Source organism: Blennius ocellaris (assembly GCF_963422515.1).
Source record: "Blennius ocellaris genome assembly, chromosome: 19".
Taxonomy (NCBI): Eukaryota; Metazoa; Chordata; class Actinopteri; order Blenniiformes; family Blenniidae; genus Blennius; species Blennius ocellaris.
The window spans coordinates 9,204,914-9,231,055 of NC_137668.1; the positions used below are offsets into that span (position 1 = coordinate 9,204,914).

The 26,142-nt window shown below is 44.4% G+C and overlaps 1 protein-coding gene across 1 annotated transcript; it reads left to right on the top strand.

The window, feature by feature from the left end:
* The first annotated feature begins 3,680 nt into the window (after nucleotides 1-3,680).
* Nucleotides 3,681-13,083, top strand: LOC308143803 (neutral cholesterol ester hydrolase 1-like). The gene is made up of 5 exons (XM_080514723.1): nucleotides 3,681-3,827; nucleotides 5,500-5,722; nucleotides 6,506-6,575; nucleotides 7,754-7,925; nucleotides 8,053-13,083. Exons 1-5 carry the CDS (start codon nucleotides 3,690-3,692, stop codon nucleotides 8,674-8,676), a joined length of 1,227 nt encoding a protein of 408 aa, XP_080370849.1. The 5' UTR covers nucleotides 3,681-3,689; the 3' UTR covers nucleotides 8,677-13,083.
* Nucleotides 13,084-26,142: the final 13,059 nt, after the last annotated feature.

The window sequence follows — 26,142 nt, forward strand, 5'->3', positions numbered from 1 at the left end:
GATGGAAGCGTTGCCAGTAGAATGGCTGCTTGACCTGAAAAACTGGATGTTTGATATGGCGCTGTAGAGCCTTGGGCTTGAAAATTGGACGGTGGAAGCGGTCAAAAATGATCTTTGGCAGCTTGGGAAACTGGGGTCCAAGATACTTATTCTCAGCTGGAATGCTACGGTACAATCCCTGGGGCAGCCCATGGTGGGAGGAGTGCCGAGGTGCAGGACGCACATAATCATGAGGTAGCCCGTGGGAGGGGTACTGCAGCCCGCGTTGCACATGCTTGTCTGACGGGCCGTGGGAGGGGTACTGCACATGCTTGTCCGACGGACCGTGGGAGGGGTACTGCACCCCGTGTGGCACATGCTTGTCCGACAGACCGTGGGAGGGGTACTGCACCCCGTGTGGCACATGCTTGTCCGACAGACCGTGGGAGGGGTACTGCACCCCGTGTGGCACATGCTTGTCCGACAGACCGTGGGAGGGGTACTGCACATGCTTGTCGTCCGGGCCGTGGGAGGGGTACTGCACATGCTTGTCGTCCGGGCCGTGGGAGGGGTACTGCACATGCTTGTCGTCCGGGCCGTGGGAGGGGTACTGCACATGCTTGTCCGACGGGCCGTGGGAGGGGTACTGCACATGCTTGTCCGACGGGCCGTGGGAGGGGTACTGCACCCCGTGTGGCACATGCTTGTCGTCCGGACCGTGGGAGGGGTACTGCACATGCTTGTCCGACGGGCCGTGGGAGGGGTACTGCACCCCGTGTGGCACATGTTTGTCCGACGGGCCGTGGGAGGGGTACTGCACCCCGTGTGGCACATGCTTGTCGTCCGGGCCGTGGGAGGGGTACTGCACATGCTTGTCCGACGGGCCGTGGGAGGGGTACTGCACATGCTTGTCCGACGGGCCGTGGGAGGGGTACTGCACATGCTTGTCCGACGGGCCGTGGGAGGGGTACTGCACCCCGTGTGGCACATGCTTGTCGTCCGGACCGTGGGAGGGGTACTGCACATGCTTGTCCGACGGGACGTGGGAGGGGTACTGCACCCCGTGTGGCACATGCTTGTCGTCCGGACCGTGAGAGGGGTACTGCACATGCTTGTCCGACGGGCCGTGAGAGGGGTACTGCACCCCGTGTGGCACATGTTTGTCCGACGGGCCGTGAGAGGGGTACTGCACATGCTTGTCGTCCGGGCCGTGGGAGGGGTACTGCACATGCTTGTCCGACGGGCCGTGGGAGGGGTACTGCACATGCTTGTCCGACGGGCCGTGGGAGGGGTACTGCACATGCTTGTCCGACGGGCCGTGGGAGGGGTACTGCACATGCTTGTCCGACGGGCCGTGGGAGGGGTACTGCACCCCGTGTGGCACATGCTTGTCGTCCGGACCGTGGGAGGGGTACTGCACATGCTTGTCCGACGGGACGTGGGAGGGGTACTGCACCCCGTGTGGCACATGCTTGTCGTCCGGACCGTGGGAGGGGTACTGCACATGCTTGTCCGACGGGCCGTGGGAGGGGTACTGCACCCCGTGTGGCACATGCTTGTCGTCCGGGCCGTGGGAGGGGTACTGCACATGCTTGTCGTCCGGGCCGTGGGAGGGGTACTGCACATGCTTGTCCGACGGGCCGTGGGAGGGGTACTGCACCCTGTGTGGCACATGCTTGTCGTCCGGACCGTGGGAGGGGTACTGCACCCTGTGTGGCACATGCTTGTCGTCCGGACCGTGGGAGGGGTACTGCACATGCTTGTCCGACGGGACGTGGGAGGGGTACTGCACCCCGTGTGGCACATGCTTGTCGTCCGGACCGTGGGAGGGGTACTGCACATGCTTGTCCGACGGGCCGTGGGAGGGGTACTGCACCCCGTGCGGCACATGCTTGTCCGACGGGCCGTGGGAGGGGTACTGGCCGTGGGAGGGGTACTGCACCTCGTGTGGCACATGCTTGTCCGACAGGCTGTGGGAGGGGTATTGCAGCCCACGTTGCACATGCTTGTCCAGGCTGTGGGAGGGGTACTGCAGCCCACGTTGCACATGCTTGTCCAGGCTGTGGGAGGGGTACTGCAGCCCACGTTGCACATGCTTGTCCAGGCTGTGGGAGGGGTACTGCAGCCCACGTTGCACATGCTTGTCTGACAAGCGGTCGGGGTACTGTTGCACATTCTTTTCGGACGGGCTGTGGGAGGGGTACTGCGGCCCATGTTGCACATTGTCGGATGGGTCATCATAGGGGTCCGGTGACCCATGGTCCATATGCATGTGGGGTAGCCCATGGTAGCGGTGCTGCAGCCCATCGTATTCATATTGGTGATTTGGTGCCACATGCTGGGGTACAGCTACAATCTGGCGTGTTGGCTGTGAAGAAAAAAGTAGGGTCTCAAACAGCTGTCATTGGTCTTTAGAATACACTTGTAACAGGAGAAAGTGCAGGTGTATTTTGTAGCTACTTACCTTAACAGCACCTTGATAAGAGTAAAAGATATGAACAGGTCCTGATGAAGCATCATCTACAGCATCCATGCTCCTCGCATCTGGCAAAGCTCTGTATTTTTCAAGAGTTTCCATTCTGGAGACTGAAACAGTAACATTTTAGCCCACAAATTCATATAATTAGCCAATAAACAGTTTTCAGTCATTTACCATTTCTTTGATGTCCTCCTACAGCCAACAAGGATAACAGCAACCATCTAGACAAAACAGACAAATTATTTCAGGTTATGATCTCTATATTTCACTGGCATTAATTATTTAACTTCTCTCAACTTGTACCTCAATTGCGACCCCATCATGTCTGCTGCAGGCGACAACAAAGTCAGTCATACAATGACCCAGACACTGAGGTGTCTTTTGTATGCTCCCCTCTCGTTAGGACTTCATTGGATGCAGGTGTGGGTAGTTGAAGAAAGGCGTGTCCACCAGTGAAAGTTCAACCACTTTTGGGGCATGGCAATGAGTGTTTCACATTTCACGATAATTTCCTTTTTGTTAATGTCAAAATATTTATGTATGTTTTTGTCACACCCAATCAAAGGTCTGCTTCTTTAGCCGCCAGGCCACCGCTGCCATCAATTCATACATTTGGTGTTTTTTCATACACTCATTTGCTGCACGTGGTTCTGCAAAGCTTTCATCCTGCTAAAAGAGAGATTATCCTTTCCAATGTTGCTTATGCTTGTGTGGAATTGTTGGGGGGGGGGGGTTCTGTAAAAGTGCCTGAAATGACTATCAGTTTTGACGCTATAGAAATAAAAATGAATACAATTTTGGGGAGACGAGAAGTTAGCAGAAATGGTCAGTAACGGCGTTTTTAGGTGGATAAACCAATTAGAAAGACCATTTAAGTCGACATAACATACATGTAAAATATATGCATTTGAAGTAATAACATTTAATCTTCAATCTCGTTAGTTGAGATTTTTAAAAAAAGGTAGCGAGCGCTTTACTTTAAAGACTACATTTCCCATGAGCAATGTCGTGCAAATTGAAGCCACTTCCTGGCAATGCCCTTCAAAATTAGGCGAAAATACGTCCCCGTCTCATCAAAAGCGGGACACAGACGTCGCTTGTGAGTTTTATTTTGAAGTCGGAGCCACTTCTCCGTGTCGCGGCGCTTCCTGTCGGAGACACCGACAACCGGTGACCTGTGGCGGGGCAGCCGCATGTTGACGCTCCCCTCCGACAGGTCCACTGCGCCGCGATGAGGCTCCGACTGGCCGGGGCCGTGCTGCTGGCGGCGGCCGCCGCCTACTACGTCTACCTGCCGCTGCCGAGCGGCGTGTGCGAGCCGTGGAAGCTGATGCTTCTGGACGCGGTCTTCCGACCCACAATGCTGGTGGTGAGAGCCGGGGGATGAGCTGATGGATCAATAATAGTCTTACTATATATATTTATTTTTATCAATTTTTTTTTCAACGAATTAAGTTATTTATTTTCAAGCGACATCGATATTTAAAATGTGTAGCATTTACACAATGAATGACCTAAATAGCTGGGGGGGGGGGGGGGGGGGGGCTTTTCAGTCAGTATTTTAATATTTTCAAATCAGATTGTAAATTAAATACATGAAGAAAACGACTAAAATTCAATTGTAGTAATTTGAGCATTTGTACTAAAAAAAAAAAAGTAAAATCGCTGCTTTACTCACCAAAAAGGTTTTGTGATTTGGTTTTGTTTATGGAAATATGAATCGCGATGTTTCCATCTTGTTTCTACTAAGTCAATAATTTGAAAATGTTGTAAATGTTCGAAAGTAGGAACAAGATGGCCTTACAGATTAATTTATAGTACATATATAAGTAAGTCAAAGAAATGTCACTTTTCTGGATTGCATCGGGAATCAAGTTCTCCCTATTACTTTAGAATGTGACTTTCTGATTTCTGACTTTATGTTATACTGTATTGTGACAAAAGTTCTCAATTTAACATGAGAATTGAACTCTCTGTCAAAAAAGGTTGATTTACATTTTTTTTGACTTGATACTCTTAAAGGACAATGTCATCATATAATATAATAATGTTTTTGTGATCAAATATTACCACAATTTATATTTCATCATAATAAAATTGTATGTTATGATAAAACAAGTCTTTATACAAACAAAAATCTACTTTATAGTGAGACTTTTTTTTCCATATACATAATAACATCTGACTTTATATCCCATCTTGTCACCTTATAGTGTAATAAAGTCATAGTTATTTTACATTATGATTCAATATCACGTGTAAATTTTTCATGAATCCATTACAAACGCCGATCAACCATAACATGACCACCTGAATAATAACCTTTAAAAATGGAAACGACAGCCATAAATGTAATGTAACATACTGCATATCTCACATGTACCTGTGAAACTTCATTAGTCCAACCTTATATTTTGCATGTGTGACAATATTTTGGGATGTTTTCTTCATTTCAGATAATGAGCACGTTTTTTTCAGCTCCAGACAAATTTGTATTTGATGGAACATTGTGAAAACGGCCCTTTTGATCGTCTCGGTTCCAGACCCCCTGATCGAGAGGTGACGTTTGGGCCAAAAATGCCGACTTTACAGACGTATCCCAGCGTCAGTGTCACTCACTTGGCCTGACAGTGGTCATGATGTTATGGCTGGTTGGTGTCGCGAACTCACAGAAGCTACCAGAGAGAACTTGTGAGAACATTTGAACCTCAAGCGTTTACCTGGATTTTTGTCCTCTTTTTTTTTTTTTTTTTTTTTTATTTCTTTCTTGACTCTCACACCTTCCTCTCATGCGTCAGTGTCGCCCGACAGGTTTTCACACACACACCTTGACACAAGCCTTCACCTTGACACAAAGAAGGCTGCTCACATGTAGCGATAACAGGTTTGAAGTAACTCCGAAGCACACAAAAGAGACGTCTTGTCTCCTCCCTCAGGGTATTTTTGGTGGTGGCCCGTGACCTTTGACCCACAGGTCGGCCTCCCCGCCCTGCTTACAGCCACGTTGTTCTCTGTCCCCCCCCCCCCCCCCCCCCCCCCAGAGTGAACTCGCTCACCAGCTGGGCCTGTGCCACCGGATCCACGTGATGAACCGGCTGGTGGACATGGTGGAGGACGTGGACGCTCGCTCCTGCGCCGCCGTGCAGGTGACCGACACCCTGCTGGGCGGCATCCCGACCCGAATCTTCCACCCCAAGGGCGGGAAGAAGCTGAAGAGGGCGGTGCTCTATTACCACGGGGGAGGATGGGCCCTCGGCAGCATGCGTGCGTTTCACTCATTTTCCCCCCTCGCATGTTTTCTGACTCGTTTTATTTCTGCAGTGACGAGATTTTTTTAGGGTGAGCACAGGGTGTTAATCCAGTAACCAGCAGTTTAACGGTTCAAATGAGCTGGACAGAGAGCGAGACAGCAGCTCTGTAACGGTTTTTATCGTAAGTTACAATCTAAAGGGAACTTCTGTCGTTGTAACTGTGTGATAATGTGCTGCCTCCTAGTCAAAGTTTTAAAAACATTCGAGGCAGATCAAGGTTACAAACAGTCGGACGTCTTTCATCGTTTATTTTCACTGTACTTTGTGTCGAAAATTGAGATGCCTCCTGTTTTTGTTTTTTCTATTTTTGAAGTCGTCCCAATCTTGTTGGAATGATTCTGGTTTGGGCTCTTTAAGACCTGCATTACACACCCTGTACTTTAATGTATCACACACAATTAGTTCATATGACCCAACGCTGGAAGTTTCTTGACTTTTTAACTGTGCTTTTCTTACAAATGGAGATTTTCAGGATAATTCTGGTTACATTTACTGACAGAAAAGAAAAAGTTGAACAAAATATGTTCTTCAAAAGACTACTATTTAATGAGAGGCGTTTAAATATATATATATTTTTTTTAATGTTTTGGACTGACATGATAAGTTTTACATATGATTGAAATGTATGATTTTGTGACTTTAGCCCAGAAGTTTGCATATATTTTTATATAATCATGGCTTCAAAAAAAAAAAGGAAATGCGGTATACGTTTGAGTAACGACTGTCCTCCTCACAGGGATGACGTCTTTCGACTACGTCTGTCGGACAGTGGCTGAAGACCTGGACGCCGTCGTCATGTCCGTCAAGTACGTTTCAGATTCAAAAAGTAAAAATACAGAATTACAGTTTCAAACTGTAACGTAATTGATGCTGATGTTTGTACGAAGTTTAAAAGCAAATTGCCGGCAGCAGTCGGCTGGTGGGGACTGTTTGTGACGGCATAATTAGTTCGTTGTCGGAGGAATCGTTTGAGGTCACGGTCTGTGGAATCGGCAGACGCCTCCTGACTGCTGGCCTTGGGTTTGCTTCATGTTTTATTTAATATTTTGAAACAATGGTGTCCATGCAGCAGATACTGGCCCTCTAAACTTTTTGAGTTTTTTTTTTTTTTTAAACACTTTACTTGTCGCAGCTTGTTTAACCTTCAGTGTGGCACATGTGTTTCCCTTTCCACAAATGTAGACAGAAGAATCAGTCGTGTGCAGACTGTTCCTGCATGCGCAGGACAAAAAGAACAGCACGTACAAGTAATGTGTCTCATGACATAACCTTAACCCTTTCTAAACCAGTGGAATCAAACGGAGTCGCTGCGTGCTAAAACTTGGTACGATCTGGCCTGAGAGGACTGAAAAGTACCTGCTGTTCCTCACTTGTCCACCGGGGGAAGCGGCGTTCTGGTTAGGGGAGCAGATGGAGCACCACGATGAGCTTCAACAGTGAAGAGCAGAGTTGAGTTTGATCACAGGCGGTTTGATCACGACGTTTCTCTTGCCGGCGAGACGTCGTTCGCCGAATGGAGTGATTTGTTTTATTTTGGGCTGCAACAAATTTCATACGGAAATGATGGATTTTAATGTAAGAACGTGACTTTCGTGGTATTTAGCATCAGGAGACATTGTCAAAAAACAAACAGCTATTTCAAAGGAATGTTACTTTTTTTCGGGTTGCCTAAAAAGATTGTTTATTAAATATTGACTGATTCTCATTAAAGATTCAGCGCGTGGATAACAGGTTGGAGCAGCGAGTCGCAGCAGTTCTCAGTTAGTCTTCAGTCCAGCTCGTTTGAAGCTTTTTCCAGTTTGTTTTATGGTAATAATTAACCGAAGCTCCATCCTGTGTGAGGTTTCCTCTCCAAGGACCCGGGCTGTCAAACATGGGGCTCGTGGACCAAAAACAAGTCGAGGTTTTAAAAAAAACAAAAAAAACAACCAAACTGCTTCTTATTTAAAAAACTGACGCTCTTGCAATGTCTCGGTTGCCGCAGCTACCGCCTGGTCCCAGAGGCGGTGTTTCCAGATCAGTACGAGGACGCGATGGCGGCGGCGCGGGCCTTCCTGTCCGAGGACGTGTTTCGACGCTACGGCATCGACCCGGAGAGGACGTGCGTGTCCGGGGACAGCGCGGGGGGGAACCTGGCTGCTGCCGTGTCTCAAGGGGTAAAACACACACACACACACACACACACACACACACTGGTAACGATGATGACGATGGAGGGTGAGAACTCTTTGACGAAGTTGGGCTTTAAGCTGTGGAACTGAAGCGTTGTGATTGTGCGCGCAGCTCGCCCTGGACGACGGCCAGCGGGCGAAGTTTAAGATCCAGGCGCTGATCTACCCGGTGCTGCAGACGCTGGACTTCCACACGTCGTCCTACCAGCAGAACCACGGCGTGCCCATCCTCTACCGCCACATCATGGTCCGCTTCTGGCTGCAGTACCTGGGCGGCGACTCGTCCCTGGAGCCCGTGCTGCTCGCCAACAACCACAGCTCCCTGGACGAGCCGGCCGTCACCGCCGCCATGCGCTCCAGGGTCAACTGGACCGCCCTGCTGCCGCCCACCGAGCGGGCCAAGCCCTTCAGGCCGCTGGTCCGCCAGACGGGGACGCCGGGCGTGGTGGACCGGCTGCCCGCGCTCACGGACGTGAGGGCGGCGCCGCTGCTGGCGGCGCCGGAGGTCCTGGGCAGGACGCCCAAGGCGTACGTGCTGACCTGCGAGTTCGACGTGCTGAGGGACGACGGGCTGATGTACGTGAGGCGCCTGCGGGACGCCGGCGTGGACGTGGCCAACGACCACCTGGTGGACGGCTTCCACGGCTGCATGGTGTACTCCCGCCTGCCCATGTTGTCCAGCGTCGGCTGGAGGAGCTTGAGAAGCTACATCCGCTGGCTGGACCAGAACCTGTAGGCCAGCGCGTCTGCCACCAAAGAAGAAGACGAGCGGCCGAGGTCCAAGACCTTCGAGCTGAATCTGCAGGGAAAACCTGAAAACGTAGCTTTAACTCAGAAGATCACAGGTTTGATTTCCCCCCCTCCTTGCTTTTGGACCGTCCAATCCTGGTCCTGGAGATCCTGGTCCTGGAGATCCTGGTCCTGGAGGTCCTGGTGGTCCTCCATGTTTCTGTTGTGTTTTCCTCCTCCAACGCCTCTGAATCTGATGGTGAATGTGTCTTTATGAAGCTCTGCAGACAGTCTAATAAGAAGCTGATCAGTCGTCCGGTGGTGCGTTCACAGATCTGGGAAATCTCAATACTTGTTATTTTTGTCAAAAATACCATCATTGTCATCCACAAAAAGACCAAAGTCTTACAAAGTCTAAGCTTTTTCTACTTTATCAAAGAGTTAATTTAAAAAAAATATATATTTATATTTATCACACAGATGGAACAAATTCTGTAGGAATCCAGTTCCTGAACGCACCGCGAACATGAGTCTCCTGGACCGGGATTGGACGTCTCTGCTTTAGAGACCCGAGATCGAAATGCACTGGATCTGTAGGGCTGTGCTACAGCTGACAGAAAATAATCTTAGAGAATGATATAATCAGTTTTTAGTCTTTTAAAGCTAAAAATCCACTGATTCCAGATCAGTAAATATGAATATTTGATAGTAGGTGGGCTCATTCTCAGTCGAATAATATGGGAAGACAATTTTTGAAAAAAGAAAATCTTACAATCTTATTTTTGATATAAATAAAAATCGTATTCTGTAAATTCCATGGGGTTCCCACATGTTGCCTGTCAAATGATCAGATCTTTCTAAAATATTTTCATAGTATTTTGACCCCAATTCCAGGATTTGAATACAGTTTGTTCAGCACAACACTAAATTAACTTGAACACACTGTTCAGGTCCAAATCGGCCTATTTTAACACTTGGAAGCAAGTTAAATAAAATCCTACGTGTAAATATTTCGCCATAAATTCAGATTCAGTTTTATAACAAGATGAAAAATATGCAAAAATTCAATATATCAAATGTAACTTTTGCACACGCGCTACAAACGTCTTTCTTGAAGCTGCTCCAGTTTCACCAGTGTGGGTTATATCAAGGAAAATTGTGTTTTCTTGTTTGATTATGTAAAACGTGCCGAACGTTTGATAAGTGCTGTAAAACAAAACAAAACAAATACATCTGCTTGTGTTCTGACATTCAAAATTCATCAATTTATCAATGTCAGACTGGCTTGTTACACATTTTAAATCTGTATTTTACCTGAAACATCCTGTGAAGGCATGGACACTATGAAAGGGTTAAATATATCAAGTCAGTTAATCATAATAAACCCCTTTTACAGATTTTTTTTTATAAACACACAAAACTCTAAACATAACAAAATGTTGTTTTTTTTGTTAGGTAATTATTTCCAGGCCTGGGATTTTTTTTATTTTTTTTTTATGTTTTCCAGGATGTCACTGATGGTGGGAACCCTGCGTGTAACAAAAGTGTTATTGTGTAATTCAGTGCGAAGCTTTTCAGACGGAGGCAGCGTGCCGACGACTCATTGTTCAAATCTTTTGAGGAATACGGTTGTGAACCAGCAGCTGAAAATACTGCAAATCCTCGTACTGCTGCAGAGTTATCCGCTCGCTAAGTCCTGCACTAGTAAAAAACAAAACAGGAGAAATATATAGCAGATGACCTCAAATCTGTCAGAACACTGTGAATAAATGACACTTGACAGTAACGGAGGGGTTTTTTGGACGTCCTCGCCACGAAAAGCAACCTGAACCGCCGCCTTTTGGCTGCAGTGAAGTACAATAATTCAGAGAGACGTCCAAGGATGAAATGCCACAGGGCTCCGTCTGCTATTTTCATTCACTGGGACGTCCTCTTAACCGCGTGCTTTGGCGACGTTTCACGATCATGTCTGGCTCATTTGTCTTCAGCACTACGTCACCAGAACCCAAAACGACCCAGGAGCTCAAACAGACCCAAATAAAGTGTGACCAGCTTTTACATTTATAATAATGTTACATTCTATTACTGAACTTTCTGCTTATTGGCGCCTCAATTTCAAACTCGCACGTGTATCACTAATATAACCGTTACTGTATCCGCCATACACTGCCATCTGGTGGTCGTAGGTGTTATTTACCCTATATTTTGACGTATAGGCGCTAAAAAAAAAAGTGCAACTTATATTCCAGAAAATACGGCGAAAGTAAGCTTTTGTGCCGTTCTATCCAGTAAAAAGTAAGTCTGCTACTATTTCACCAAACTCCTGTTTATGGGAGGAATTACAGAAGCTTTGCAAAGCGTGTCGCTCGCTATTAAGTTATACAAGTCATGGAGCTGTGGATGAACGGTTTTAGCATCAGTTACTAATTTTGAGGAATTTGGGCGTATTTTCCTCGTGTTCTTATTTTAACTAAACTCTAAAAGAAACTTCACTAATGACATAATTAAAAAATGTGTGTGCAGTTCCATAAATTAAGTGTTGCACTTTTTTAGCAGGTATTTGAAGGGAAACGCTCCAAACATCCACCAAATCCTGCGTCCGCCTCATTTTATGCATCTGCAGACAATTTGGAATCGAAGTGTGAGATGGACGCGCATTATTTTGGTCTTTTCGAATCCTCTGTGCACATTTTCGACATAAAACGGTGGATTTATGTCCGCGTCTCCCACTGCACACGAGGAATGTGATTCCTAACAGGCCTGCCATGCAGCGCACTGGAAGCTTTTTTTTTGTTTTCTTTTTCGTTCAGCTTCTCTGCAAGTTTCTGGAAAGAATCCTTTTAGGTGTGTGTGTGTGTGTGTGTGTGTGTGTGTGTGTGTGTGTGTGTGTGTGTGTGTGTGTGTGTGTGTGTGTGTGTGTGTGTGTGTGTGTGTGTGTGTGTGTGTGTGTGTGTGTGTGTGTGTGTGTGTGTGTGTGTGTGTGTGTGTGTGTGTGTGTGTGTGCGTGCGTGTGCGTGTGCTTCCAGCTATTGCGGTTCTGTGAAGACGTGAGCGAGGGAAGTGTCTGTCACGCTGCCTTTTATAATGCACTGGAACTCTGATGACACAGTGTCGATTGTGTGTGTTTGGAGAAAGTGTGCCAGAGTTCACAGTTGTGCCGACTCTCCACATTGTGCAATATTGTGTGTTTGAGCGTGTCGTCTTCTCCCCCCCCGACCTGCTGCACCGGCGACCACGAGAGCTGTGGAACTTGTGCGAGAATTACTGTATCACCGCCGGAGTGGAGATCCCCCAGTGGACTATCGGGTTCCCCCGCCTCATCCACCCCTCCACCCCCCCCTTTCCTCCGCCCTCGCGTTGGCTCACTGTGTTTAAAATGAGCTGTCAGTCGGTTTCTGGCTCAGAAACTCGCCGACACTGACTCACTTCATGACATTCAAGCCTAGAAATGTTAACACTGTGATTTTCTTCTCGAATCCTACAATTCCCGATTTGATTTGCTTTGAAAGTACAATAACAACTCATGTAATGTGACCTTTGTGCTCTGGGTGGCAGCAGTGAGTCACTGCCCCTCAAGGGTTTAAGCAGTTTGCCAGTAGTCGTTGGAAGCTGCTTCAAATTCCCCACTTCTTTATTGGCGTCTTACTGTTTCTGCTGAAGGAGAGGTCGCGTGACCATCTGCACCATCTTGTGGTACAAAGTAGTATTACAAGTCAAATTGCACTGTTCCCAGCATTTGCGTAAACTTTGGCATATATTTGGCTGCACTTTGATTGAAGATGTTACACTCTACTATTTAAAAACTCAACGTGCAATATTGTAGTTTATTGTGTACGCGTGTTCCTTTAAATAGTCAAAATGGGGCAAAACACGGTGTCATCTAAACGACTATTTTGTGACGAGCTGCTGGTAAATCGACTAAACAGCAAGTTATATGGCTTCATCCGAACCTGTAGACATGCAGTACAGGTTTACGCCACAAGATGGTGGATTGAGTCACTAAGAAGCAGCTGAATTAATAGTAAACAATGACGGTTTTACTTTGTGTCCCTATAAAGCTAAAAATCCAAGTAAAAAAATGATGATCTAGTTGGATAGATGCAGTATTTTCCGTCTCTGTAATTCTGCAATAAATAGTGATTCTATTGTCTGAATGAGTGTGGTGGCTCCTGTAGGGTGTGTAAATACTATAAACACCACGCTTTATTGTCTGCCAGGAAAACTCTAGTGCTATTTGAGCAGCAGTATGTTGGTATTTTATTAGTGCTGTATCGTATTTAAAGTCATAAACTGGGTTATTCCTGATTACGACTACATTCCAAAATGCTTTACTGTGAATGACAGGAGCTTTTGTTTTGTTGTGAGAGTTGACGCTTCTCTCATTCCATCCAAAGAAAGTCTGAATGCTGCTCTTTACAACGTCCGTCTGAATGTGTTCTGATCTGATTATTTAAGAGAAATCACAATAAACATATAAATGTTTGTTTTTGCTCCAGTAAAATCTTTGCTTCATGCTTGCTTTTGCTTTTGCTGTTGTGTTGTGTTCTTCTGGGCCACCGTACATTTTGCATGTGACGTTGTGGTAAACAGGTGTTAGGTTTTTAAAACTACCTGTAAACAAATGATTATATACGATAGATAATATGATGTGAATGACATGGAAATGGTCATTTTGTCCTAAAACGAGCAGCACAATTATTGGACATTAGGAGTCGTATTGATTTGCCCTAAAACATTTAATTTCAATGACTGGTCACAGAAACTCACTGCAATAATATTTAGAAGAATGTCAGATTTTATCTGCTGCGTTTATTTATTATGATCTCTGGCATGAATACATCAATCTGTGAACAAACTGCTTTATGAATAAGATAAAATGGGAAAACATAAATGGAACAATGCTTGAAAATGAATAAATATGCGAGAACTAGAAATAAATACAAACGTTGCCTTTTCTTAAATCCCCAAATTGTTGTATTTACTCATTTATTCCTACATTTGTCACTTGACCTCCTACATAGATACTTTTCTTTGTTGTTTTTTTTCTTGGTATTCAGTGAGTTTGTATTGTTTCTCACAATAATAGTGTGACTCAGGAGGTGGCGCCAGATCTCCGCTCAGAAGCATCTGTACGTCAGCTGTGGGAAATATGCAGGGATCAAGTGTTTCTTTTTATCCCTGTTTTATCTGAGTTTTATAAACGTTGTAAAATTTTATGGGCTTTCTCTGATGTATTCACACCTCTTGAGATGTTTCCCAGCCTTTTTCTCCCCGTTTACAATTATGACCCGACGTCCTGCAACAATGAGAAGTCATAAAAATAAAAATATATAAAAAAAAAAAAATCTGAATAAAAACACACAAACGTGTGCCAGATCGTCTTCCGTCTGTCATCCTGGTGAAGATGAGAAGGGTAGTTTCTTCTCCGCACCGTTGGAAGCGCGACGGATTCCTGGTTTCATCCCTCGCTTCCTTTGTTTCTCTTGCTCATCAAGTCAAAACCTGCAGAGAGAAGAAAGAAGGAGAAGAAGAAAAAAAAAGAGATACACCAGCAACATGCCTGCAAGGTCATGTGATCCGCAGGTGAACACACCTGACAGGTGTGTGTGTGTGTGTGTGTGTGTGTGTGTGTGTGTGTGTGTGTGTGTGTGTGTGTGTGTGTGTGTGCGTGTGTGTGTGTGTGCGCGTGTGCGTGCGCGTGCGCGTGCGCGTGTGCGTGTGTGTAGCGCCAGTCTCACCAGTGATCCTCACATCAGAAGGCGTCTGGGGCAAATGTGGCGAAGAGACCAAAGAAAATCCCCCCACATTTAATACATTTAATATATAAAAGTTTGCAGCCTCTGTGTCCAGTTGCTTCGAAATTGAAGCGAATGTCTGCGGTCCTCTGAAGAATGGGGGAGGGCCCCAAAAAAAGCCAAAACATGTCAGCATAACTCAACAGAACGGGTTTAATGTTCGTCTGTGTCGATCTCTGTGGGTCTGATGCTTCCCCATACTGGTCTATCCGGTCTGTGATGATTGAATGCTGGTCTTTGCTGGTTTAATGTTGGTGCCTGGATGCTTATGTTGGTATATTACGTCTCTGCTATGCCGGTCTCGGATAACCTGTACTGCCTATGCTGCTTTAATGGTGTTTCATGCAGGTTTATGTTGGTGTGATGCGAGTGACATGCTGGTCTACGGCGCTCCATTCGCTTCTATGTCTGATGTTTGCTGCATACGGTTTATAACGGGGGCGTCCATTTGAATTTCGAGGACACATAACGTCCCAATTGTCGTAATAGCCTTCAAATGTATAGTTACACGTTTTTCTTAGTCGTAGTGCAGAGTACATGTGATGAAAACGTCGGTGTTTTTGCAAAACCAAACAATTACTTCCGAAAATGTTAGTGTTACAATCTCAACATGAGGCCAGTTTTAATGATTTGAGGGGCAAAACCCAGTGAAATGTCCAAAAATCTTCTCCTGAAGTTGTTGCATTATTATTTTTTTGCAAACTCACCCTGACTGTTTTGTGTCCACGACTCTTAAGAAACGTCATATATAAAAAATCCATGTTTTCTTTGAAATGTTTACCAATAGTTTGATGGTTTGGCCGGATTGCACTGGTTCTTTTTGTCCGGTTTTGGCCCACAGGCCTTATGTTGGACACCTCGACTCTATGATGCTTTATGTTGGTAAAACATAAAGCATTCTGATCTACATGCCAGGCGCTGCTCTAAACTGATTCATTGCTGCTTTAAGAGGGTTTTTATTTTTTTAAAGTGAAATGCTGGTTTCTGCTGGTCTGATCGTTTGTTTGTTTTTAATGGGGATTTTTTAATCTTTGCCGTTCTAAACTGGTCTGTGTTGGTTTTGTAACTGTGCTCGTCAACAACGACCAAAAAGAGTTGCACGACAGGTTTTCTAAAATATCCCTATCAAAAGAACTGTTTCTATTTATATCTCACAATTATTGCAACTGTCGCACATAAGTTGTGCACAATATCATATTTTAAATTTGTATTACTTTACATGGACAATAACTGAGTTCCTTTTAAATTTAAAATAGTGTATTCTCCTCAGAAAATGAGATTTTCTCGTGATTTCTTCAGAGGATTTTCTCAGAGGAACAAAGTATTTTCAATAATGGATGACATGGAGCGTGGCCTCCGCCACACTCTGGCGCACACTTGCATATTTTGAGTTTTGTGTTGTGTATTTGAGGTTGTTTACTTCTGCCAGGAGGAAAACGTTGTTTTGTTAACGGGATACCTCAACAACTCGAAGATGGATTTTGATCGCAAGTAAAACTGGCAGACGAACATATAATGGGACCAGAAAGAAGTGATTTCATATTTGGTGAGGTCATATTCTGGGTCCAGGCGAAAGCGCTTGCCTTTGAATTTGTAGATTTCAATGTTGAATAATTACGTGCAAAAGAGAAAATGATTGCATTTTGTGAGAGATCTGGAGAACGTTTTGGATAATAGATGCAGAAGAAAGTTTATGTGATCCAGATGTATCAGTGCGCTCGTGTACGATGGGGACGGGGCTGCGACTTGTTCTTGTTTCATTCACTTACATCATCGATTTGTATCCTTATATAAGCCACTTGCATTGTCATTTTATTGTTTTAACATGCTACAAAGACTAAAAAAAAAACAACTGTCGACCCGAACATGTCAACTATAATTAAATACCCATAAAGGAACTCAGGTGACCCTTGATTTCTCAAAGTTTCACCGGGATTCGGGACGCAGCTGCATCGTCGACGCTTGACGGCTGCTTAAAAGTGACCTGATGTATCACGAGCGGGAAGGAGCCGGGGGTCCAAATAGGGGTCCGACAGCCTCGCAGTTTGCCCCAGGGCCTAATTGTAGCCGAATCCATCCCGGCCTCGGGGCCCTAATTTGCAGACCTTTCCATGCAACTCACAGGGGAGAAACCCCCCCCCCCAATAAAAGTGCATGTTTAACATGTGAAGAGACATACGTTGCTCTCCACTGCATGAAGGTGTGTGTGTGTGTGTGTGTGTGTGTGAGTGTGTGTGTGTGTGTGCCTGCGTGCAACCCTGCAGATGCCTGACCCCCCCCACCCCCCCCTCGAGCTGCTCGTTAATCACCGGGTGCCGAGATGATCATTTCTAAGAAAAACAGAGCCGCCGGGAGCGAAAACAAACCGGTGAGAATGTGAAAGGAAAGCCGAAGCGGCGGGGAATTCATGAGGGAGAATGTTATCGCGGCGACTAAAGGTCATATTGTTCACTTCTTCCTGACAGAGAGACAGGGAGAGAGGGAGGGAGGGAGAGAGGGAGGGAGAGAAGGGAGTGTGAGGCAATTTGGAGGGAGGAGGGTGAGTCTGCAGAAAAAGAGAGGGAAGGAGGACAGAGAAAGATTAGTAGGGAGGAAGAGAAAACCACAACGTGGGCTCCAAACTGCACCAGGACACATTTAACAAGTGTAGCCAAAAGCATTTGGACGTCTAAAAACCCTTCATATTTATAGTTTGAGTCGTATCAGCCTCCATTCCTCTGAACACGTTGCTGAGCGAGAAGATTCAGGCCAGCAAAAGGTCAGATTTCCTCTAAATGACCACAAAGAGAAAGACGAATAGAACAAATGGGAGTAAAATAGATGTAAAAAGATGTGAATTGATTGCTAACCGATGCAAAATGACCACAGCGAGACAACAGGATGACTATTGCATGAAAAAAAGAGACAAAAAAAGTCTTAAAAATGCTTAAATCAAACACAACCACACAAAATTACACCCCCAAAAAATGTCAACAAAAAACAAAATACCCACTTATTCAGAGAACAAAAAGTTTTCAGGCCTAAACATTTTGAAATTGATCAGCAGGGACTTAAAAATCTGTACGAAAAGAAGTAAAGCAACTGGCACTGATCAAAAATAACCACAAAGAGTTAAAAGACAATTAATCACAACATTATTAACAACTATTAAAAGAAAAACACAAAAATACCACAATGAGATGCAAACTTGGTATCTAAAAAAAGATAAATAAGAGTTATAAAAACGCAACAAAGGAGCTTAACATTTATACAAATAAATAATGCAAAATGAGAACAATAATAGGAAAATTATCCAACAAACGCCACAAAACAACCACACGGATTTAACAGCTAAACAACGTAAATAAATAAAATCAACCTGACAATAGAACTACTTATAGAACTTCTGGATTTAAATGGTGGCATATTATAATATTTAAATGTGACCACCAATAGATGTAAAAGTAAAAATGACATTAAACAACAGGTGCAACGTGTTAGAAAAGAAATCACCACAAAGAATCACCGACATGATGAGAATCACTACAAAGAGTTTAATAAGGAAGGCAAAACAACGACGCAGGAGTTTACAAAAAGTTCAGAATTATAATGAGAACAAAATTGTCTTACAACGTCACTAAAATAACACACTATTTGTGTTAGGGTATAAATAAACTAGAGTTGTTTGCTAACAATCCCCACAACTGAAGTCAAAATTACAGCAAGATATGAGAAAAAAAACATCAGGAGACACAAAATGCACAAAAGATCTGAAAAAAAACACACAAAAAACTCCTCACTGATATAAAAGCAGCACTAATACTTTCACAGCCACCAAACACACACATGAAAGTGAATAAAACAACTTGTAAAACTGAGGATGGACAAAATTGGGACAAAAACAAACAGTTACAGACCTAAATAAATAAATAAATAACCAAATTAACAAGCATACCGTACACGGACATACTGTAAATCTGTATTTCATTCAGTTCAGCATTTCCTGCTCCTGTTTCAGGCTCGTTTCATTCCTTCTTCTTGTGTTATTGCTTCTCAGTGGTTGTCGTTTCAATGCCTGTGGTCACTTTGCGTCAGTCTAGAGTCCTGTTGTGTCTTTTATTGCACATTTACATGTCATATTATTTGTTTTGCTCTGTCTGTTTCATATTTTGGCGGTCTCTTCCTGCAGCTGTTGGCTGTGTTTATGTACACTGCAACCTGTTTTTACTCACGTTCAGTACACAGTACTCACTCTTTATGGACTTGAGTCGGCGTATTTTGATATTGCATAGCTGAAATATTTACTAAATGAGCCTTGACCTCGTTTACAAGCCTTGTTTATTTGCAGCGTCTGTTTAACGTTCTTATAGAACCTGCAAACCTGCAGCGAACTGCACATCTTTTTACAAGATTCTGATCATGTATAATAGATTCATGGACTCGGTCCACTTCTTCTCCATGTTTATGTTTTGTTGTTGCGACCTCTGAGAACTCCGCCATTATCTTGTCAGTCACTTTATTAGTGACCTGGAAACCCTCCAGTTTCTCCTTCATGAGATCAGTGCAGGGCAGGGCAGGGCTGAACGCTCACTTGTGATAACTCAGAGTCAAACCACAAGACAAACAAGACAAACAAGACTCTGGCATAAATAAAAAATCAACTCTCCGGCTGATTTCCTTCAGAAATGTGCAAGAAATAAGCCTGGAAGATCGTGCAGCCTCATGTAGCCTCATACAGCCTCATACAGCTTAATGCAGTCTCATGCAGCCTTGTTCAGCCTCATGTAGCCTCATACAGACTCATGCAGCCTCATGCAGCCTTGTTCAGCTTCATGCAGCTCCATGCAGCCTCATGCAGCCTTGTTCAGCCTCATGCAACCTCATGCAGCCTCATGCAGCCTTGTCCAGCCTCATGCAGACTCATGCAGCCTTGTGCAGCCTCATGCAGGCTCAAACAACATGCAGCTCCATGCAGCTCCATGCAGCTCCATGCAGCTCCATGCAGCTTGATGCAGCTTCATGCAGTCTCATGCAGTCTCATGCAGCTTCATGCAGCCTCATGCAGCCTCTTGCAGCTTTTTTGTTGTGTTGTTCAGTGTTTTTGTTTGTAATTGTGTTTCTATCTCTGGAATAAGATGTATTTAGCTCAGGTGATGATCTGTATCAATTATTGTCAGACTATAGTTATAATGTGTTCATTAACAATGACCAAAATTGTAATATTATAAAAAGTTCATATTTGACATGTTGCTGACAGAAATAATGAGATTTAAATGCACAATCTGATCAGTTAGTTTTAGAATTAGAAAGTCATTGACTGTACATGAAGGATGACCAAGTTAATTTGATGTTTTCTATTTGTCAAACGACAAATAGAAAAAATTCAGTTGCAGGGACAAGTTTTCCAATTGACAACTTCTAACGACATCTCTATTACAGAGCATCTTCCTCCAACTCGCTGAACTTGACTCAATGAATGGCTCGGTCTTTAGACTCACACTGACAGTTCAGCTAATGTGTTTAGCAGGTACAGGAAAGAAGAAGGATGCAACCCTGCCGGAGAGGCTGCAGGATTCAACAAGCTTTATGTGTCTTTATGTGTCTTTATGTGTCTTTATGTGTCTTTTCATTGCATGCAGGGCACTCGTGTATTTTGTTTTTAACTTGTGTTTGGGAATCAACGAAAGCAACACGTCAACCACCATCCACCACCATTCGCCACCATTCACCACCATCAACCACCATCCACCACCATCCATCACCATCCACCACCATCCACCACCATCCACCACCAGCAACCACCATCCACCACCAGCAACCACCATCCACCACCAGCAACCACCATCCACCACCAGCAACCACCATCCATCCCCATCCACCACCAGCAACCACCATCCACCACCAGCAACCACCATCCACCACCATCCACCACCAGCAACCACCATCCACCACCATCCACCACCAGCAACCACCATCCACCACCAGCAACCACCATCCACCACCATCCACCACCATCAACCACCATCAAGCACCAGCAACCACCATCCACCACCATCCACCACCATCAAGCACCATCAAGCACCAGCTCTATTAGTTAAAGTCTTCTTCTTCTCATATTCTTACATCGCTGCTGTCATAAATACTTCAAGCACCAGAGGCTGTTGGTGCAGTTTGGTGACACTCTTCCAGATCTTCCATATCTGTTGGACATTCAAACAGGAAAAGGACACACAAGGTGTTTTGAACTGTAATCGTGTATTTATGGTGCAGAAAGTGAAATCTTTTCAGACAGGTAAATTAGGAGGGATCAGAAGAAGGTCTGGCGGTGACCGGTGCGCTTTGGCTCCACGGGGTTGTGCAGGAAATGAATGGAAGTCAATAGAACGACAAGTGACTAAAGATAATATGTGAGGGTGTGAATTTAATTCCAGTGTTTGTGGAAAAAGATTATTAATAAAAACATGCACCTAATTTATGAAAACAATAGCGTGAACACCGATATGTTCTGAGGCTGGCTCCCTGTTTCTCCGGAGCGCCGGCCAAGAAAAAACACACACACACACACACACACACACACACACACACACACACACACACACACACACACACACACACACACACACATACACACACACACACACAGACACACACACACACACACACATGCAAAACCATGCCATCAAAAGAAAACAGTACCCAGAGCTGAACAATATCACTGATATCTGGCACACACACACACACCCACACCCACACACAGAAAAAAACCTATAACATACAGAGCAGCTACACACATGTACAGAAACAGAGTTATGACAAATTGAGCCAAAAAAGGATTTTTGGGAGACTTTGGAAAGTCCCCAAAACTTTCCTGTTTGCTCATTGGTCACTTCTCGGGTTTCCAGCCTGAGCATTGGTGGTCTTCGCTGTCCCGCCTCCTTTCTCTCCTAGAGTGTGTGTGTGTGTGTGTGTGTGTGTGTGTGTGTGTGTGTGTGTGTGTGTGTGTGTGTGTGTGTGTGTGTGTGTGTGTGTGTGTGTGTGTGTGTGTGTGTGTGTGTGTGTGTGTGTGTGTCCGCTTATTCCCTGCTTCATTTCATCTCAGGAATCAGCGTCCAGAAGGAAGTTGGAGATTGAATAGGGTACCTCTCCCCGGAGAGTAAGAGTGAGGCACACACACACACACACACACACACACACACACACTGGATTCACCTGTTTTGATGATAACATCATGTAAATGTACCTGTTATTGTAGTATTTGGTTTCAGAATGAGGTAAAAGTCGGTTTGCATCAGTCATCATGTGGGTTCTAATAAATTTCCCCCCAAAAAATCAATCTAAGTCCATTTTGCCTTCTGAAGTGACGTGACACACACATGTTATTATGTCCACAGGGTTTACATGCCTGTGCATGCTTCTACAGTGTGTGTGTGTGTGTGTGTGTGTGTGTGTGTGTGTGTGTGTGTGTGTGTGTGTGTGTGTGTGTGTGTGTGTGTGTGTGTGTGTGTGTGTGTGTGTGTGTGTGTGTGTGTGTGTGTGTGTCTGTCTGTGTCTGTGTCTGTGTGTGTCTGTGTCTGTGTGTGTGTGTGTAACACAGAGAGCTTCACACGTTTTCTCTCACCAGTCTCCCTCCCACTGTTTAACAATCTATTTGCAGCTTTCCTCAGTACCTGCTTCAAAAATGTTCACCTTTAGAAATAAATCTAATGACGTTGGCGCAACATACACCTCTATGCTGATGATGTAGTCATGTGTATACCTGTTCACAGTGGTGGACAGTGTTTGCATGTTTTCATGTCTCAGATCTTTTTGTCCTGTGTTTTATTGTTGTAAACATGTTTTAGTGTCTGTAGGAGAAAGTTACCAAAGTATCAAATTCTTTTCTACCTTGAGAGCAGCTGTGTATCCTCAAACTTCTAATCTCACCTCGTGTGTTTGATGATCTATTACTGCATTTTATTGTGGCGGCGGGGAGTTTGAGTTTGAGGTTAAGTAAAGGTGAATTCTAAATGGTAAGTTGGGGGAATTCACAACTATGTTTTATGCAACAGGGGAAAAAAAAGAAAATCCCAATAGTCATTGTTGGACACATTTTTTCAAGTTTCAGTCATCTAATGAAGACAATACACTAACTTTCGGAGGAGGGGACCAAAAATGTCTTCCCAGATTTTAAGAGTCACTCCTGCAGCAGAAACAGCTTATTAAGTCATTTTTGAATCATGGGAGGACTTCCTATACCCGTGGCCATTAGCAATAAGGTCAGAGTGTTTCAGATGGCATAGCTGGAGACAATGGAGGAAAGGTGGACGAGGAAAGACAAAGAGAGCGGGGGAGAGGGAGAAAAGCAGGGCAAGAGGGGAGCGAGAGACAAAAACTGTGGAAGGCGACTGAGGCAGGAGGGAGTCGACTTTGCGGGGGAGTCGGTTAGCTCGCCCCCTTGGTTTGATTATCAAAACTTGGCTGCCATTCAGGAACACACTCAGACTGCGTGTTTCGGCCCGTGTCGGCCGCAACCAGGGGCCGAAGCGCTGCGTCGTGTTCGACCCCGGCGCAGGCTCACCTCGGGGCTCGTTCTGCTCCGGGTTCGGGTCGGGGCGGCGACTTGGGAGTCGTCCTTCGGGTCGCTGGCGATGCTTTTCTCCATCGTGCTGGGGGAGAGGCGACGTCTACCCCCAGCAGGCCCTGAAGGCGTAGCTGAGTGAAACCTAAGCGGCGAGCGCGTCCCCGGGGGACGGCGGGGCGTAGGAGCCAGATTGAGGCCAGATGTTGCAGATGCAGGAACGAGCCAACGGCACCGAGGTCCATTTATAGGCTCAGCCCGGCGCTCTGTGCAGCAGCGTATCGATAATAACGCCGGCTACCACTGAGGCTTTGTCTGAAGTCCACGTCTCCCCGGTGCCGGGGGTTTTGGAACTCTTCACCAACGCTTTGGAAACGCCATTGTCGATAAATAAGAGTGATTTCGTCAAAGTGGTTCAGAGTTCACATTTTTTCCAAGACAGGAGGGGAATTATGATGTGATTTGTTTGTCTGTATTTTTGTTTTGTTTTGTTTTGAGAAAAGCATCTCAGTCAAACGAAATCCTGCTTTGAATTTGACTGGACATTATTAAAAAAACAGCAAAAATGAGTCTGCAGCCATGTTTCCTGTCTAAATAATATGCAAATAGTTGTGGAGTAACTTCACCAGTTGGTTGCGAGTTGCAGTTACATCCGTTAATGGAGGAAGATGCTTTATAAACTGGATTATAGCAAGATGACAACATATTTTTATAAATTTCTTTAGTTTTTGTTTCATTGTAGATTGTAAAAAAAAACCTTCACTCAATGGGTTTTGTCTGTTGTGATTATAAAGTAGCTTTGATCAATGAGAAGGGGGGATTCTAACTCCCACCCTCCTGTGTCACTGGTGGTCAGAAGCAGGTTAAAACAACAAGCTGACCTCTTTCATGGTTCGTCTTTTGTGTTTAAATGTTTGAATTTCAATAATGGAATATACTCTTCACAGGAAACCAAAGGTAGTGACTCAGTTTTGTTCAGTTTGTGGAGAAAATCTGCCCCAGAGCAAGATTAAACACCATCGTAGCAGTAAAAGCCAGAGTCTTCAAAGCATGAACACAGAGTGAAAACTGAGAAAAAGGCAAATCCAGAAAGAAGAACTGGACCTGTGCATGAAAGAAAGAGCCCAGAAGACAAATGAAAAAAAAAGCCACACACTGAGGGGGAAACCTGACTTCTACCTGCCGGCAAAGCCTTGAAATCCCTTCTTTCTTTTTTTTTTCTTAGTAGGTGTTCGGCAAGGTTTTTTTTTTTTCAGGGAAGGTTGAAAAACACATCTGTAGACAATCAAACAACCTTAGAAAGCCTGTCAGGAACACAGAGCAGGGCTATCCAGACGCTTTCAAATGAAGGCCACAGCTGATTGTGTAAAAGTTACCTCAACCCAAAAATCACTATTCTAACTATACTTCTTCTAATCATAGAGTTCGAAATTAGACACAAACGACCAAACTCTCTCTTCTCGGAGAAAATATGTCATGATATTTGTAGAACACAGAATTTGGTCCAAGGTCAACAGCAGAGACTGAATGGCCTTAACTTTATATAAACAGCATGTGTGCTACACAATCAAACCTGAGATAACTTTGGAAAAGCCTGATAAAGTAACACAATGTTTGGACTCCATATAGTTCTGGCTTTGTTGTCATAACTACATTTACATTCCATCCAGTCACTAAATATAGATTTTAGAGTTAATAACATTTGCTCAGGAAATTCATCTTTGTACAAAATATATTTCCAACATTTAAAAATCCCCGGGTTTGTTGACATCTTGCGTTCGCGGAAACTCCTGAACTTTCCCGAGGCTTTATGCGGACAAGAGCTTGTTTGTATATTCGATCTCGCTCGATCGCAATGAGCCCCCCCCCCCCCAAAAAAAAAAAAATGTGATTAGCGTCTTTTAATAAGACAACGGTGCTCAGAGCCACTGAAAACTTTGTGAAAACAGACAACAATGGCAGCCTCCAGGTGCCAGTGGGTTTTATTTTAACAACAAACAACAGCACCCACTGGTGGCCCGATGTGAAAACAACACCATTTTCAACATGTCTGCTGTCTCCATGGAAACAGACTGTCACTGTCAAAATGTTCTGTGTAAATGCGAAGCAAAATAAAGACACAAATATGATGCGTTTTCACTCTCAACTGGATTATTTTGTCTGAGGCTAAAAAGAAAACGCTGTGATATGATTTGGAACAACAGTTGTGTTTCTTTCACTTCCATTCAGAGTCACTTTATCATGAATAATACATAATTCTCGGCTAAGCTAACTAGGCCCATTTAAAGCACAACTTTTAACATCCATCTATATGCATAATGTTGTATAAACACTTTTGCTCTTGTTATTTATGTATTTATTTGTGCATTTTTTTAATTTTTGTAGTTAGTATTTGAACTATTTCTACTTCTTGTGCCTTTGTCCATTGCTGTCATCATGATAACTATAGCCTCTCGAGGTCTATATTGCTTATTCTGGCTTCAGTAGAAGCACTTTGGTTCTCATCCCTTTTTCCAATTGGCCCAATAAAGTGGATTACAAATCACAGGAAGATGTTTTTTTTTTTTCTTTTCCGAACAATGTACAGTCTCCAAACGTGATTTCTCTTCACTGTTGTATGAAGTTAAAAGGTCATTACTGTGAAATAGTTTGTTTGAAAAAAAAACTGGCCTCCAGCTGTGTTTCTCTCATACAGGCTTCATAGCACTTCATCACTGCACCTCAAATGTCTTCACTGACATTCTTCATCCTCCTTCATTCAAAACTCTCTGGAGCTCCACAGTGAATGATAATCAAACAGAGGTTAGAGACTTCACCATCTGTTAGACTTTTCTTTTTTTTAATTTAAACAGCCTGACATCGTTGAAGGTTTGAAACCTTCAAATTAAAGTTTATTTATGCTTTCACCCCGAAAAGACTATTATCTTATGCAACTGTGGTCACAAATCCTCCCTCCACTGACGTGAAACCTGCTTATTCATGTCAAAAAAGATTCAAAATGACCACTTTTGAGTTTGATGAATTATATGTTCTCCATGTCAAAAAAAAAAAAAAAACCCCAGTTGATCAAATCAGAAACCTCAGGTGTGGTCAGATGTGTTTTTTTTCTCACACTCCAACTACACAGCAGAGATCTACAGCA

Coding starts and splice junctions, on each gene's coding strand:
- LOC308143803 (XM_080514723.1), top strand. CDS start 3,690: ATGAGGCTCCGACTGGCCGGGGCCGTGCTGCTGGCGGCGGCCGCCGCC. Junction 5,723..6,505: donor ATGGGCCCTCGGCAGCATGC/GTGCGTTTCACT, acceptor TCCTCCTCACAG/GGATGACGTCTTTCGACTAC. Junction 7,926..8,052: donor CTGCTGCCGTGTCTCAAGGG/GTAAAACACACA, acceptor TTGTGCGCGCAG/CTCGCCCTGGACGACGGCCA.